The 16,092-nt window shown below is 52.7% G+C and overlaps 1 protein-coding gene across 9 annotated transcripts; it reads right to left on the reverse strand.

Moving 5' to 3' along the window:
- Nucleotides 1-197: 197 nt before the first annotated feature.
- On the reverse strand, nucleotides 198-15,865 carry Clk3 (CDC like kinase 3). Of its 9 annotated transcripts, none has more exons than XM_021653498.2 (13): nucleotides 14,202-15,865; nucleotides 10,901-11,052; nucleotides 10,045-10,261; nucleotides 7,702-7,798; nucleotides 7,359-7,425; nucleotides 4,770-4,886; nucleotides 3,782-3,948; nucleotides 2,740-2,834; nucleotides 2,515-2,644; nucleotides 2,078-2,160; nucleotides 1,591-1,670; nucleotides 1,231-1,321; nucleotides 198-613 (listed from the first exon to the last, which is right to left on the reverse strand). In XM_021653498.2, exons 1-13 carry the CDS (start codon nucleotides 14,649-14,651, stop codon nucleotides 437-439), a joined length of 1,923 nt encoding a protein of 640 aa, XP_021509173.1. In that variant the 5' UTR covers nucleotides 14,652-15,865; the 3' UTR covers nucleotides 198-436. The 9 variants fall into 9 exon arrangements, with proteins under 9 accessions (XP_021509173.1, XP_060230619.1, XP_021509175.1 ...); XM_060374636.1 differs by having other exon boundaries at nucleotides 14,569-15,858; XM_021653500.2 differs by having other exon boundaries at nucleotides 14,165-14,242.
- Between the last annotated feature and the right edge of the window lie 227 nt (nucleotides 15,866-16,092).

Below are 16,092 nucleotides of genomic sequence, written 5' to 3' on the forward strand. Positions count from 1 at the left end.
ACAGGTTGAGAACCACTGCCCTAGAGGGATGCTCCAGCTCCTTGCTAACTTGTTGGCTAGTCTTTTTGTGTCTGGTCCAATCCACACTTAGCTTTCCACAAGCTGAGCTGCTGAGAAAGACTTTATTAAATAAGTCAAGTCAGTCAGAGAAGGGAGAAGGCAAGGAGCCTGGAGATGGACACACTGGTACCAGGGGATTACAAACAGTAAGAAACACTTTATTATAACTTTACAACATATAAATAGCTTGGGTCCAATCTGTGCTTTCTGGCAGCTGGGCACCACATCCCCCCCCCATCCCTTGCAGGCTCCTGCCATCCTTCACATTGCACTGTTCATAGGTGGCTCTGGCTCTGAGGCCAGTGGGAGAGACTGGAGAAAAGGGGCCCGCAGCCCAGTCCAGCTCTCCAACTCTTCATATGATGGCCTGCACCTGTCATCTGCTGGGGTTACGGCTGCTGTGGAAGGACCGCTCCTCGGGGGTCAGGCCAGCAAAGAAGGGGTGCAGCAAGGCTTCTGCCAGTGTGATGCGCTGAGCAGGGTCGAACTCTAACATCCTCCTCATCAGGTCAAACAGCTGCACGTGCTCCAGGGAGTCCTGGAGCATGTAACTCTGCTCAAGGACACAAGGTACCTCAGTGTGACAGCAGGGTTGTGGGAGGCCACCACAGTCCCTTGCCTCTGGGGTGCCTCCTTGGAGGACTACTTCTGCCCTCCAAGACAGAGCAGCCGCTCCTTTCCTTTCATGCTCAGAACTTAGGCTACTGGGTGGGATCTTCATGGGCTGGTGCCTCTACCCCACATGCAAAGTTCTGATGGTATAGAAATCACCTCTGAAATGCACTAGTCCAGGTACCAAATTACAGTTGACAAGCCTCCTTTTGGCCACATCTAGGTCTTCCCTCCCCTTTGCCTCAGTCCTGCCTAGTTCTTCCCAAAATTCTGAGAAGAGAGAGGGACAGGAAGCAGCAGTCTGACAGCATGCTCTTCCAGGTATTTCCCCATTATATTCGTAGCCACCTTGTGGACAGGGACAGGGGCAGGGCTAAGGGCCCCACAGGGACAGGTTGCAGAAAGCCTCACTGCCAGTACCCTGTAGCCTTAGGTGCTGCCTCACACAGAACTGGGATGATGGGCAGCTGTTGGCTGCCCATCCTGTCTCTGCTGCTTGTTTGCCCAATGCCTGGGGTCTCCTTGGCATGAGCTGAGCTTGGGGAGCCAGAAACTGACCTTCAGAGGTTTGCAGTTCTCCTTCACATACCGCCCATCAGAGCTGTTCTCATCCCAAACCAGGCCCCCTTTGTAGAAATATTTCTGCTTCCTGGAAAGTCAATGGGGAGGAGAAAGGCAATCAAGGAGTAAGAAAGCCCTTAGGGTCTGGGCTCAGGTGGGAAGTGAGAAAAAGTAGCTCCTAGTCAGACTTCAGGTAGCAGGGCCAGAAAAGAGGTATGGGCCTGACTCAGTAAGTCAGGGCAACAGCTTTAACCAGGCTGGTTCAAGGGACATACAGTAAAGGCTATTCAGGAGCTTAGAGAACCACAGAGTACTTGGTAAAGGCTATTCTCTAGTACCCTGCTGACCCAGACTTACCTAGTGCGGTGGATCATGTGTGATGGGATGGGCCCTAGGATCTTCTCCATCATAACCAAGTGTTCTCTGTTTTCATGGGTCTGCAGAAGACCAGGGACAGAATAGGTAGGAATTAGGCCCAACCTCTGCCCACTTGATAGGTCAAGATCTCTTCTCGCTCCAGTAGAGGAAAATCCAACCTGGTGACAGCCCACAGGTCTGGAACTAGGCTGTGGACCTGGTTGGCTAACTACACACCAGGTTGGTTCTTTGTGCCATAGGAGGCCTATGATATGTCCTTGTCCAGACAGAATCTGTTTGTACCCAGTCTTGTCCTTGATGAAACCCTCCCTACTTGCTTTAGACTCTCTTAATTCGTTTCCCTAAGCAACTATAACCCTCAAGAATCTAGATTAATGTCACATTGTAGGGATGGAACACATCAGTTCCTCAACCACACAGAGCTTCCTGCCCATGTGCCCTGCAACCCACCAACTCAGTACTATACCTGGAAGAGTGTAAAGCCGCGGTAGTACTCGAAGAGAATGCAGCCAATACTCCAGACATCACAGGGCTGTGCCCAGCCCAGCTCTGTAAGCCAAGATGTTAAGACATGAGACCCAGCACCCCAAGTCCCCAGGAAGCTGTCACTCTGGCTGGCAGAACTCTTGCCCAAGCCCCACTAATAAAGCTGTTTCTGCCTAAGACCAAGACTACCTCAGTGTCTCGGGTATTGTCTAGTCCTGGATGGCAGACTGATAGGTTCTGCTTACCACCACCTGCCTCACTGAGTCAGGGTCTTGTGTTGCCCAAGGCTGGCCTGGACTGATCTTTTCTGCCTCTACCTTCTAAGGACTTAGAATACAAGTGTACACCACCACATCCAGCTATGCATTTTGGTAGCTGCCTAATGTAAACAATATTGGAGGCTACAAAGCTACTCACCAAGGATCACCTCAGGTGGGCGATAGTGACGGGTGGCCACAATGGTGGTATGATGTTCATGGTCAAATGTGGCACTGCCAAAGTCTGCCACTCGGATGCTGGTGTTCTTCACTGACTTCTCCTCACAGCTCTGAAGGCAAGGCATGCCAGCTAGGTCAGTCTGACCAGGTAGGTGACCTACCTTGGAGCAGGGCCATACTTTTGCCCACCCAGTCAGTGTTCTACCTTGTGCTCATTGTAGAGGGTTTCAAACTCAGAATTCACAAACAAGATGTTCTCTGGCTTCAAGTCTGTGTGGGTCAGCTGGTTCTCATGTAGAACTAGGGGAAGGAGAAGCAAACACTGAGGTCCTAGTCAAGAGCTCTGTGGGGCCTCCTCATAAGCCTTCAGAAGTCACAAAAGGAATGCTTTCCATCAAAAAATCCCTCTACCATTCTCTACAGAGGCAAAGATGTACACATTCTGCAACTTCAGATGCATCTCAGAATCAGTACACCCTTTTCCTCTGGACTAGCTGTATCAACTAACCGGCCTCACTGCACCAAAGGGGACTGTTGGATCACATGCCTATGAAGCTATCCCTGAGCAAGAAAGCCTTCTGCCTCCAATCTGTTTCACTGGCACTTTCTACCACTCTTCACTTTTCAGCTTCACGGTTCCCACTTGGCCTGTAAGATCTTCACAATTCCGTGACCCCACCTGAGCCAGAGCACTCTCCAGCATGTCCCTTCTCCTCTGGAGTGAGTGAGTCAACACATTCGACCTTTGCAGAGCTGTGCCCCTTACTTGCTGGTTCTTTTCCAGTCACCAACTCAGGCCCTATACACCTTAGTTCTATGCCTTTCACTTGTCACTTTCCAAGCTGCCTTTCTACGTAAGTCCTACAATGGTACAAAGTCCATCAAAGCTGCTTTTCAAGGTTGGTAGATAACTGAGAAAGGTCTCTGGGTAGCAGGACCTGAGGATCTGTCAGGTCCACCTTCTACCTTTTCCTCGTTTCCATAAAGGTAAAAGCAGAGTCAGTAGCGAGGCCACTCCTAGAGCACTTTGCTATTTTCTTCCTAAGCACCTGGGGAAAAGCCTGGCCCATGTCCCTCCAGGGAACTCAGATTTTTCCATCTTTGCACCGAGATTCCTCTCTGAAGACAGAAGGACTTTTCAGCCAGAGACCTTACAGAATGTTCAACAGTATACTGAAGGACAGACAGCAAGACCACCAGGTGACTGCTTTGAGGGTAAAGTATTCCATGCTCCAGTGGACACTTACATCTAAGTGCGTGACAGAGTTGGTAGGCCATGTGCCGGACATGTGGCAGGGGATAAGGCTGGAAGTTATTCTCCTTCAGGAACTCAAAGGTATTCTTGCCCAGGAGCTCAAAAGCGATGCACATATGACCATGGAAGTTGAACCAGTCAGACATCAGGACACATAGGCTAGAGGAAAAGGATAAGTGGAGGTTTAAGCTGTGCCTCACTTGGCCCCAGATAAAGCCACTGTTTTGCACACCAAGATACAAAGCAAGTCTCAGATCACACAGATGTGTTGAGAGCAAGAAGGAGCTACATTTTGATCCCAGCTCAGATGTAGCTGGGATGGTAAGCAACCCTGCCACACAGTTACTAAGGGCAGATAGAATTGCACCAGTACAGCACAGGCCTCCATGTACTGCTCAACTTCTTTTTAAGATTTACTTCTTTATTATGTATACAGTACACATTATGTATACAGCACGTACACCAGCACACCAGAAGAGGGCACCAGATCTCACTATAGATGGTTGTGAGCTACTATGTGGTTGCTGGGAACTGAACTCTTGACCTTTGGAAGAACAGCTAGTGCTCTTAACCTCTGAGTTATCTCTCCAGCCCACTGCTGATCTTCTTGACCTGGGCAGGCACATCCCCTTTGCTGAAGTGCTCTGTAGTTAAGTGCTTGTAGAGAAGTTGACTGGTATCTAGCTGCCAAGGAAAAACTCTCTTCTTTAAGTGTCTGAACAGTGCAACAAACCTGTGAGGTCCCTAACTCATAAATGCAGGGCTGGGGATACTTCAGAACACAAAGCAAGGTAGGGTAAAGCCTGAATTCCAAGGGCTCTTTACAGAAAGAATACCTGTCAAACTCCCTGACTGAGTGTTTTGAGGAAGCAGTACCAGATGCATGTAGGACACTGAGAAGTCCCCAGGGTCCAGACAGCTGGAAATAGAGGATGCTGCCCCATTGAGTGACCCCCCTCCCACTTCTTGCAGACACTCACAACTTATTCTCTTTGTCTTTCTCCTTGATTTTCTTGAGAACATTAATTTCTAGACGGGCAGCCTCCCGGTACTTGCCCACATTACGGATGATCTTCAGGGCAACCTGTGACTTCCCTCTGTAGAGCAGGAAAGAAGCAAATGCTCTCATCAGCCAAGTGCCCAGCTCTCTTCCCTTCCCTGAAACCAGCAACTCAAAACAAACCCTACTACATAAACCACAGGTAATGAAATGGTGTTCATACCTGAGGGTCCAGCCTGCTGAGAACAACACCAGACCTCTGCTCACCATCTAAGATCCCCTGGCAGTTCTAATGAATGGTCTCGGCCTCCATGCTATCGTGTGCCTTTAGCATCTCAGAAACTTCCACCTTCCCAGGGAGAATCCAGGCAGAGAAGCTGAGGCCAATCCTGACTAACCCCAGTCTCTGGAAGCTTACTTGACAGCCTATTCTGTAGGCCAAGCTGCCCTACCTAGTGCTTAACCATATACTTTCTTGACCTGGGCAGTATGAGGCTTAACAAGCAGTTAGGGTGGCAGCAGTGGAATCTTCACTGAAGGCTGGGCCACTCCCTATACTACACCCTAATTCAGGTCCCTTTCCCCAACTATCTAACTGCCTCAGCATTTCCCACCAGCTACAAAGAGCCAAGAACTCCCATGAGTTCCCACAGTTGTTGCTCTGCCCTCCATAATCCACTCCCAGTCTCACAGGCCATTTGCAGGATGTGAGCAGACAAGGAAACATGCCAGGCTAGATTGCCAAGATTTGACAATGAGAGGTAGTGCTGAGGTGCCAGTGGACACCTGAAATGAGGTGATCCTTGCCCATCACGGTGTATCCTCTGGTACCTCAAGGGTTGACCTTGATACTGGGAACAAGTTCATAGGCCCACAGGCAAAGAGAACTTCTTCAGAATGCTCTCTTTGCTAACCCTCATTTTCCCCCTCCCCCCTGGTTTCCTGAGCAGGGAAGGTGGAGAGAAAGAAGTCATTACTTCAAACTTCTGAAACAAGGTGTTCTCCTACCTCCTAAATTGCAGTCTTGTCTTTAAGATAGGTGAAACTCATTCCAAAAGAAGCCCTTCTAGGGCTGCTACCAAAGCTGAAGTCTACCTCCACTGGTTCCCTTTGAATTCCTTAAAGGTTCCCAAGACCTATGTCCATCCTTTAGTGACTTCAGAGGCTCATTTTCCACTCCCAGCTACTCAGAGGGACAGCCACACATTGTAGCTGTCTTCCTGTGTCAGGGGTTCTCCCATCTGCCCAGTCCACATCTGGTCACAAGACAGTGTGTATGTGCTGCTATACTCATTTTAGGGTCATGACGGATGAAGGGGTATTTGAATGGAAATTGGGAGCAGGAGGAAGATTCTCAGTCACATTAGCATCTCATCTCATGGCAGAAAGAATGGCTGACTTTGGGTCCAATGGTCCTTTCTGAGCAGCTCACTTAATGTGGAAGCACCAAGGAGAGCAGGCCCAGTTCTATCATCAATGGCTGAAGTGTAACTTGGCCAACCCCAGAGCATGTTCATGTTTCATCTCTGAAGCAGTGACCAGCATGGCTCAAATGAAGATACCAGCACTCTGTAGCTAATGCACTAAAACAGTCAGAGGTTACTAAGGCAGGAACACAAGTGGCTCCTCTGAGGGTTGCCTCTCTAACATAAGCTACAGGAAAGGAAGAAAGGACTCTAGTCTGGCAAATGATAAAGGGTGTTACACTGTTAGAATTGGAGGGAGTGTCACATACAGGCACTGTCTTCCCCAGTCTGGACTCACTCAGCTCGTTATTACATCTGAGGTAATACATCTATATCGACATCTACTACACTGGGTGAGAAAGGCCACAGTCTCAGTTCCCTCGGCTGGGACTTCTCAGGCAGACATGGGAGGGGCAAAGGCAGTATCAGGCCTGGCCAGCAGCATTCGCACCCTTCTGGCCAAGGAGAGGCCACTACTTCAGACTTCTGAAAAAAGGTCCCTCCCCCACTCTTATCTTTTTGTTTTTGTTTTGTTTCTCTGTATAACAGCCTTGGCTGGTCTTGGACTCACAGAGATCTGCCTGCCTCTGCCTCCCAAGTGTGCCACTGCAACCAGCTGGTGTGTCTTTAACACAGGTGTAACTCATTCCAAAGGAAGCCCTTTACCAGGACTGCTAGCACAGCTGAATTTTACCTCCACTGGCCCTGTTCTGACTCCCTTTGAATTCCTTAAAGGTTCCCAGGACCTTTTATCTGTCTTTTTCTCTGCCCAAGAAATTAGAAAAATGGATGAGGCCTAGCTAAAAATCTCCAAAAGCTCATGGGGTGCAGCTCCAGGCCACAGAGAAGACAGGCCTTTGGCCCTGTCCTAATATCCAATGCCACAGCCTGAAGTAGGGATTTAGGGCAGAGGCACACACTAACCACAAGTTCTTGGGCAGGGATGTCACGTGCTTGTCAAATCCCAAGAGTTTCTCCCTTATTTCATGACATCAGCAAACCCAACACATAACCGGTAGTGGTGCTGCGCCCCACTAGAGCTGCACTAGCCCTTCCAAGGACGTCCGCACACAGAGCTGGCTGTGCTGCCCCAGCGTGCTCACCTGGCGTGGTCCACGCACTCCACCACCTTGCCAAAGGTGCCTTCACCCAGGTTCCCCACGATCTCATCTGCGAGAGAGAAGAAGCTGGGCATGAGAGTCCGGAGGGCGGGAGGCTGGCAGCTCCTGCAAGTTCACAGCATTCAAATCCTCAAAAACAACAAAGGTTCTTGCTCACTGCTACACTCTTTAAAACAGAAGTTGCTAGTGTCTGTGTCATTCAGGCAATTACTGGTGGCCCCACTAAGGCGCCACGCGCACTAGAGGCCCCTCCACGCAGGAGAGGTCTCATCTAACAAGGGGGGTAGAAAGTAGAGAGGTAAAGTTTTACGAAAGGTGGCTGTACATCGCTCTTGGAGCCAATCGCCGATCCGGCACACCAGGTGGCCCTCCTTGTCATCTTCCACACTCCGGCTGCTGCGCTTACTGCTCTGTTGGCTTCTCTGCATGCACCGCCCCCCGAAACGCCATCCGACCAATCGCATGGTAGGCGGTTCCGATTGACAGATTGAGGTGTCAGTCAAAGGCAGAGGTGGAGACGGTGAGGAGCCGGTGGGTTGGTTGGTTGGATTTTCCAGATCCCAGCATTTCATAAGGCACACAGCATATATAACGATAGGGATATTGCAAGGGACACGTCAAGACACAAACTGACTTCAAAACAGAAAAGCAAAAACAGCTACAGGTATGTAAGAAAACTCGGACATTATCTCTAAGAAGAGTGCCACAAATGCTCAGAAAGATGTCCTGCCTCTGACACAGAGGGGCCAGGCCCCAAGTACAGCCACAGCCCTGACTCCCTCCTCTTCTGAATCTCCCCCTCCCTGGCCCTCCCATAACTTTGGCCAGAGCTGAAGACGCACGAGTGACCGGCGCAAAAAAAGGCAGCTGGCCAACCTGGGTCCAACCTTCTGGACTGGTTTGGAGGGCTACCCTGGCTTCAGCAGCAACAGTATGCTCAGCCTGTCCTTGCCTGCCTCCGCTCGCCCACACAGCCTTACAACATGTTCAACAGCTGCCACGTAGAACCAAGCTACTACCTGCCCCCACATGACATCCTTGGCCAGACTTAACCAACTACCAGAAACAGCCTTCTGCCAGCAGCCCTCCTGCCACCAGACTCCAGCAGGAAATGAGCCTGGCTGAGATCCTTTGAGCCAGCCGACCTTCAGGCCCCAAGCCAGCTCCTGACCTGGCCTTAGGACTTGTGCCACTCAAAAGCCAGACCCGTCCCACAACGACAGAGGGCACCAAGTATAACAGAGCACCAGACTTGCACTGCCACCCAGTGGCAGCATGTGGCACTGTGGGAGGCCACAGGCCAATGCTGGATTCACCTGCAAGAACCAACCTTCAACCCATACCACTCAAGTCACAGAGCACTGGGCAGAGAAGATCGTTCCACTGAACCCACCACTACTAGTCAGAGGCCTCTTGGCCAGCAGGAGGACAACATGGGAAGCCAAATAGGAAGAAGAGAAGGCAGCACACAGCCTCAGAAACACACAAGGGACTTTCTCTTTCCATGGACTTGAGTACAGTGTGGGCTCTTGGTCTGTGCAGCATACCACCCTAGAATGCTGGCCAACCTCTATTCTTTAAGTGGCCTGCAACAAGGTGAGGCCTGGGAGACCATCACACAGATATCTCAAGACAAGTACCCCCACCTATAAGGAACATGGTGGAAGACAGCCTGGCTGGAGGTCAGATTGGAAGCTCCCAAGCTGAGCTGACTGACAGGGCAAAGTAATATGCTCTTACAGACCAGCAACTTGGAAGGTTAAACACAGAAATTCAAGAACAATATCAAAAAAAGAAAGGGCTAGGAAGCCAGGCAGTGGTGCCTAGCACCCAGGAAGTAGAGGCAAAAGAATCACGAGTTTTAGGCCAGCCTGGAATACATAACAAGACTTTCAAAAACAAAGAAGGCATGGGGGCTGGGGTGATACAGTTCATTGGTAGAGCACTTGCCTAGCATGTATGCGTCCTGGGTTAGAATCCTAGCATTTAAAAAAGAAAAATAAAACTGACTGGGAAAGTATCCTTTTTTTTTTTATCAGGTAATGCAGACTTCGGTCCTTTGGGAGAGGAAGGCTGTGGAGATGAGGCTGCAGAGGTGGTCAAGTCCACATTTGTCAAAGCATTTACCTATTTTGTGGAGGGATGAAGGGGACAAGACCTGATATGAAAAAGACCAGGTCATATAGCCCCAAACCACAAACCAACAATCTTAGTATGATCTCTGAGAAGTGTGTCCCAGGCATGTGTACCATGTAGCCTGTGTCTAGAACAGTGGGTAGACACAGACAGGCTGGAAACCAGCCAACGCCGGAGCCAGAGCCCCTGTAGTTGCCACTGGCAAGGGGCCAGAAGATGGAGGGCTTAACATCCTTGCTCAGTCCTGTACCACATGACACACACACACACACACACACACACACACACACACACACACAATCTCGCACACATATACACACTCTTTCAAACACTCAAATACACACACACTCTCTCAAACACACACACACACACACACACACACACACACACACACACACACACACACGTGTGCACGCACAGTGGTGTATGTGCACAGGGCTGCCAGTACTCACCCAGACCAGCCAGCCTGAGAGAAGGCGAGAAAGAGAGGAGGCCTTTAGGCCCCTGCTAGCACACTCTGGCCACCACTCACCGAGGAGGCGCTGCTACAAGACCTGGTTCGGCGTTTGTGACAATGGTGGGCATGCTTGCGGGTACGGTATGGGCCCCTCTCTCTTGACCGTCTCCGATGTCGAGACCGTGAAGACCCGTAGCAGTCCTCTCCAAAGGATGGGCTCCGCTCTTCACACCGATATGTGTCGCTGTCACGGTGTTCCCGATATCTCCGCTGGTAGGGTAGGCGATCATGGCTGCCAAGAGGGGTTAAGGACATGAGTCAAGAAAGGCCCTACCAGCCAGGTTCCTGCCAGCTGGAGGCCTTTGGCAGGGCCTCTGCAAAGGCTCTCAAGGAAAGCCTGTTAGAGCTGAAGCATCCTGGCTGAGGGGAAGTGAATAGGGGAGGAGAAGGTACAAAGGTATCAAACTTATTCTCCAGAGCCTTGGGTAATGACCAGCATCTCTCCAGTGCCACAAACAGAGAGGAAGGAGAAGAGGAAAGTGGGCACAGGGAAAGGGCTCCAAAAGTGCCAGAGTTGACCAGTATGGTACAAGTGTAACTTTGGGGATTCAGATAGGACTTGGGATCAGTCTTTCCAAGGCTAGGGCGATATTCCTCTTTCCCACTGAGGAAGGCTCAGGGGTACCGTACTGGCCTAGAAAATACAGCGGGAGAATTATCACTCTGTGACAAAGAAAGAAAGGTAGCTTCCACTGAGGCTAGGAAATGGAAGTAGGATGTGCGGGGATCCCAGAGAGGTCAGAGCAAGAATCTATGGGCAGTTGGGCAGAAGCAGTCATCACAAAGAACCAGAAACCAACAGGGCCTCTGGGCCATTTTGCTCAGCTAGCTGAGGAAAGAAGTTTTTCCCTCTAACCCAGATCCCACTCACCTTCTGGACCGTGATCTCCGTGGGGGAGGCTCCCTTCGGGATGGGTATCGTAGTCGACCTTCATGCTCCCGACTGTAAGACCGCCTCCTCTTCCAGCGGTAGCTCAGGTATGGATCTGGCTCTGGGGAACGGTATCGCTTACAATGATGCATCTAGGCCACAAGAAAGAGAAAGCCCTGCTCAACACGCAGCTCACTGCTTTCAGCCACAGGGCTGCCTGGTGCAGCCAGGTGCTCCTGAAGAAGAGGCCCATTGTTCTATTTAGGGGTAGCCCCTCCCAAGGGTTTATGAAGTAAAACAGAACTCTGAGGTCACAGTGACAGAAAAGCAGACAATGGGTGACTCCCTCCTTTGCCAGTGAATAAACAAACAGGTGCCTTCCCAGTATGGCCTAGAGCCCCAAACACTTGAACTATTTAAGTCACATGTGGATACAGAAGTAGATATAGGGGGATGCTGAGCACTGCCACAGAGATGCCAAAAACAGGAGGAAAAGAAAGTTTTGCTCAATTTCTTCTTGCTTATGGGATCCCATAACCTAAATGTTCTAGAAGCCAGAAGCCAATGAACTGGTGGCATAAAGCCAATGTGCTAAACGGAAACTTGCCTGGCTAAAGCAATAAACTGGACTCAACTCAAAAGAAGTTCAACACTCAAAGTCAGGGAGGAGAACACTAACACTTGGGCAAAGCTGGGCCCCGGAGGGCCTGCCCAGCCCTCATGACCTATCTACGGTCTCAGCCTAGGAAGGTGCCACAACCCCCAGGGAATGTAAGCTTCGTGTCTGGTGCACATTTTAGTGCCCTCGGACCAACTACAGTCCCATGGCAGGTGCTCTACCTTCTACCAACATCACTGCCACCCTTGTAGCTCCCCCCCTGCTCCGGCACTCTCCCCTATGCCCTATCTCTGGAGATGCCAAGAGGTGGCTCCAGGTTTACACTGAGAAGTAGGAAAAGTATTCTTTAGCCATTGAGGACTTAGATCCAATACAGGAGACTCCCAAGCTGGATCAACAACCAATTGAGAAAGATGGCTCCATGAGGCTGGCACCTTGTTTTTACCGGTATCCAACCCCTTCACATTTTCTCCACCAGATGGCCAGGCAGAGAGCACAGCTTGCTTGCTTTCCAAGCTTTCACTTGCTTACACCCAACCTCTGGTCTTGCACAGTCCTAGGCTTGCCTGGCCAAGCAACTTTTAAACCAATCCATCAAGGCTGCACCATCTCACCAGCAGAATCCAAAGATGAAATAGCTATATGTGTATGAGCAGGATGGGAAGGCCAACTGATCAAAACCTCTGGCAACCATAAAAAAAGCGCTGCCATCTTTCCACTAGCAACCCTCCTTCTGAAAAGTCTGGGCACCCAGAAATCCTTGGAGATAAAGACTGCATAAAAGCAGTAATTTGTTTTTCCCAATCATCTAAATGTTTCCCCACCCCCATTATCTTATGGCAAGTGCTCAAGCTATGGACTGAAAGCAGTATCTAATGTCTCACCAATTGACCCAAGACATCCTACTGGCCAGGGCACGAATCTCCCCACAAGGCAAGGGTGGTCCTGCCCATCCTCACCAGGCAGGCAGAGCACCCCAAGCATCTAATCCACAGCACTCCAAAGTTTTCCTCCTGGGACCTAGAAGACTTCTGTAACTACATGTCCACGTGAGTGGAAAGTCACAGCTGCAGAGTCAAATGCCAACCTGATCCACAGCACTGCCACCTCACTGTTTGCCTCTGGGCAAGTTATTAAACCACTCTGAGCTTCAGCCTCCTCTTAAAACAAAGGAACAATAATCTCTTACAGGCTCTGTAAGAATTAAATATGTCTGCCCTATAAAGTCAAAAGCCTAGCCCAGGTAAGTACTAAAGACAACCTTTCATTAGCCCCAAGAAAGTTCCGGGAGACACTCAGGACGACGCTGAACGCCTTAATTTGTAATTCCTTCCAAGGGATCAGGTTGGAAGTTTTGGCAGAAAATCTTGAACTGAATCCCAGCGCTGCCGCTTATTGGCCCTGTGGCCTTATACAAGTCACTCGAGACCTCAGTTGCCATGCCTGGAAAATGAAGATAACACCTCCCAGACTGACACAGATGGTCAAATATGATGGCCATGAAGCACCCCGTAGAGGCAACACATCCCAGGCAGGTGAAAACCCGGGAAATACCAGGCGTCCCAGGTCAGCTTCTCAGCCAGGACTTTTGAGCTTATTTCTCACAAATTCCCTCTGATTCCCTGAGACCTCAGCAGAGAAGCTTTTTAAAACTAAAGAGCCACAATTATTCTTTGGGAGGCTCCGCTCTGCACAATGAAGAAAAAGGCAGTATGACCAATGAAACCAAGCTAAGGATGCCAGCTTTTCTCTGAGGACAGGCCTGGCTGGCTTCTCATTTGCTGTTCCTGGCTAGAGAACCGGGCTGACAAGAGCAGCCAGCCAGGTCAGCGACTGCCCTCCCGGATTCCTGCCACCCAAGCGACCCATGGTTATTTTTGGCTGGCAGTGCCCCACCACTGCAACCTCAAACCTGCCACCTCGCAAGCTGCGGCTGCCACCGGGCAAAACGCTCCTCCTTTTCAAGGGCACGGAGGAGGGAAGCTGGAAGGCCGCCAACTCCGCCTCGACGGGGGCCAGACTCAGGCAATTCCCACCCTAGCATCAGGGCACCCGCACCCGGAACTAAAGCATAGAGGCTCCCGACCGGACCGAGGAGCAGCCTGGACATTTGTACTCCCGGCTTGGTCTGGCCCATTCTCCGGGATGGAGTGGTTCCATCATAACAAAACACCGAGGGGGCCGGCGGCCCACACTCGAGTCCCTTCCTTCCGCCCGGATCCCAGAGCCCCGTTCCCCGTAACCGCCAAGGGAAGACCCGGCGACCAGAGGGAAGGCCAGCCTGGGCCAGAATCAAACTCCAGGCGGCGCGCGGAGTAGGTTTGTGGGCTAAGCCTCGAGCCCGGGACAGGGAAAGCCTTTCCAGGATAGAGAGCCTAGGTCGGACACGACCCCAGCCTGTGGACCGGCGCGGGCCCCAAAGTGGATCCTCCCAGCCGACTAGGAGGCTGCTGGGGCTCCGCCTCCAGCACCGCGGGAACAGAACAGGGGTCTGCAGTGACCGCCCTCCGGGAGAGAAGCGGCGGGTCAGGGGTGAGAGGTCGGGACCGCGGCCTGACGTGGGCCGAAGAGGGAAACAGGTACACGCCGAGACCCGACCGGCAGCCGAGGTACCCGTACCAGCTTGCCCGTCCCCCCCGACTCACCCCGGCCGCCCGGCCGCGGGCTCGGGCCCACACTCACCGTCTCCCAGGCTCCGGCTGCGGCTAGGCCCCACTCCCCACTCCGAGCGCCTCTTCCGCTTCCGGCTCCGGCCTCCGCCCGTGGCAGCACCGCCCCCTCGCGTGACGCAGCCGTCAGCGGCCCGGGCTCGACCCGACCCAGAGGCCTGGCCGCTCTAGCCCCCAACTCGCAGGCTCTGGGGGACCTGCCTGCCCTGCCGGGGTCGGGGCCGCAGCCGCGGAGGTCTCTCCCGGGAGGTCCCGGGAGCAGCCTCGGGCCGCGGCCCGCCCCGCGCCGCGCTGTGGTGCACGCAGGCCCCCGCGGCCGCATCGGTGCGCGGCCGCGACCGCGGTCTGAGGCCGGCTCCGGGCCGAAAGGAGGAACCCACCGGACTGCCAGGCTGGGTCTGCTCCGCCGCCGCGGCCCGGCCGCGCTCGCCAGCCTCTTCCTGCGCGCGGAGAGCACCGGCATTGTTCTCCCGGGGCCCGGGAGGGCGCTAGAGATGAAGGCGGTCGGTGCGCCCGGGCAGACGAAGGCGGGCGCGACTCCGCTTGCGCGCAAGAAGCGGACGACACATTCTGCTCTCGGCTTGTGCGGGGATTTTGAAAGTCTTGGCGCCACGCCCCACCTCGCTCGAGCTGGCCGGGCAGTCTCCGGGAGGGTTCCCCGAGCCTCGGCGGTGGGCTCTGACGGAGAGGACGTCCCCTTCCCTTGGACGCCTCAGAGCGTCTTGCTGTCAATCAGCACGGTTGCTGGGCCAGCAAACCCGCGCCACACCAAAGCCCCGCGCCGCGCCGCGCTCCCGCTCTGCTACTCGAGTCACTCTGCCTTTGGCCGCGGCCTCGGGCTTGAGGCCACCCCGACTAGACCCCTCCCACCTACTGCCCCACGCTTTGTAGTGGCAGGGTCATTAAGTCCTGTTGTTTTCAGAAGAGAAAACAGGCCGCAGTCTTTTAGGAAGGCCTCGCTTTGATGGCGTCCCCGCCCCCGCGCGTCGCGCAGCCAAGCGGGCGGCGCGGCGCCTAATTGCCCCACGCCACGCAAGGTCAGCGGGGCTGGAGCGGCTGGCCAGGGCGGGGCATCCCTTCAGGATCTTGCTGACTCCGCGCGGACAGCCAGGGTTTCCCAGGCGCCCCCTCCCCGTGCAGGATGCGCGCCATCAGGTGCGGCCGCTCCCTAGCCCCCTCCAGTGCTGAAACTGTCTCCAGCGACCTTCGCCTTTGGCTCTGACGTAGTAGCTCGGCATCTTCACCACCACCCAAGTAAACAACAGTGGCTGAGTAAAAAAAGCTGGGTGATTACGTTTGCTAACGCAACCTCAAACTGGCCGCCTCCGGGCCACGCAGACATTCAATTGACAGCCGCTTCAGCTGCTTCTGCCCCTAGGTCCGCCTCATGTGTTTCCAGCCTAGGAGCCAAAGAGTGAAAATTCTCGGCGTCAGAAGACGCAGCTCTCACCTGAGGCCCAGAACCACACTGACAGAATTTCATTCATTCGTTCACAAGTTTCTGCGGGGTCTTCACCTCCCACCAATGTTGCCCACCTGCGTTTCCACGGCTGCGGAAAACCAGTGTCCTCCAGTTTAAGGCTGACATCCTCAAAAAGCTCCCGTCTCCTGGCCTAACCCAAGCGTCAGGAATGGGGTAATTTAGGCAGTCTTCCTGCTTGCCCTCCTTTTTTTTCCCCCTAGCCTACCAGGTCTCATCAGGACTGGTTGCATTGTCTCCCTCTGTGGCCTGGTAAGGCTGCACGCCCTCAGGTGGAGGTGATCAGAGAGCCTGCCACTAAGTTCATGTCAGAGACAGCCCCTGCTCCTCTTACTAGGGAACCCACTTGAGACTGAGTCTACAGAGTACATCTGAGCAGGGCTTTTTTTTAATTTTTATTTTTATTAATTACACTTTATTCACT

Source organism: Meriones unguiculatus, chromosome 1, assembly GCF_030254825.1.
Source record: "Meriones unguiculatus strain TT.TT164.6M chromosome 1, Bangor_MerUng_6.1, whole genome shotgun sequence".
Lineage (NCBI taxonomy): Eukaryota > Metazoa > Chordata > Mammalia > Rodentia > Muridae > Meriones > Meriones unguiculatus.

Excerpts from the sequence above, each read along its gene's own strand:
- Clk3 (XM_021653498.2), bottom strand. The coding sequence starts at position 14,651 with ATGCCGGTGCTCTCCGCGCGCAGGAAGAGGCTGGCGAGCGCGGCCGGG. Across the intron at positions 7,426-7,701 it reads CGATTGGCTCCAAGAGCGAT|ATGAGATCGTGGGGAACCTG; the intron begins GTACAGCCACCT and ends TCTCTCTCGCAG. Across the intron at positions 1,671-2,077 it reads GCGGCTTTACACTCTTCCAG|ACCCATGAAAACAGAGAACA; the intron begins GTATAGTACTGA and ends GGTCTTCTGCAG.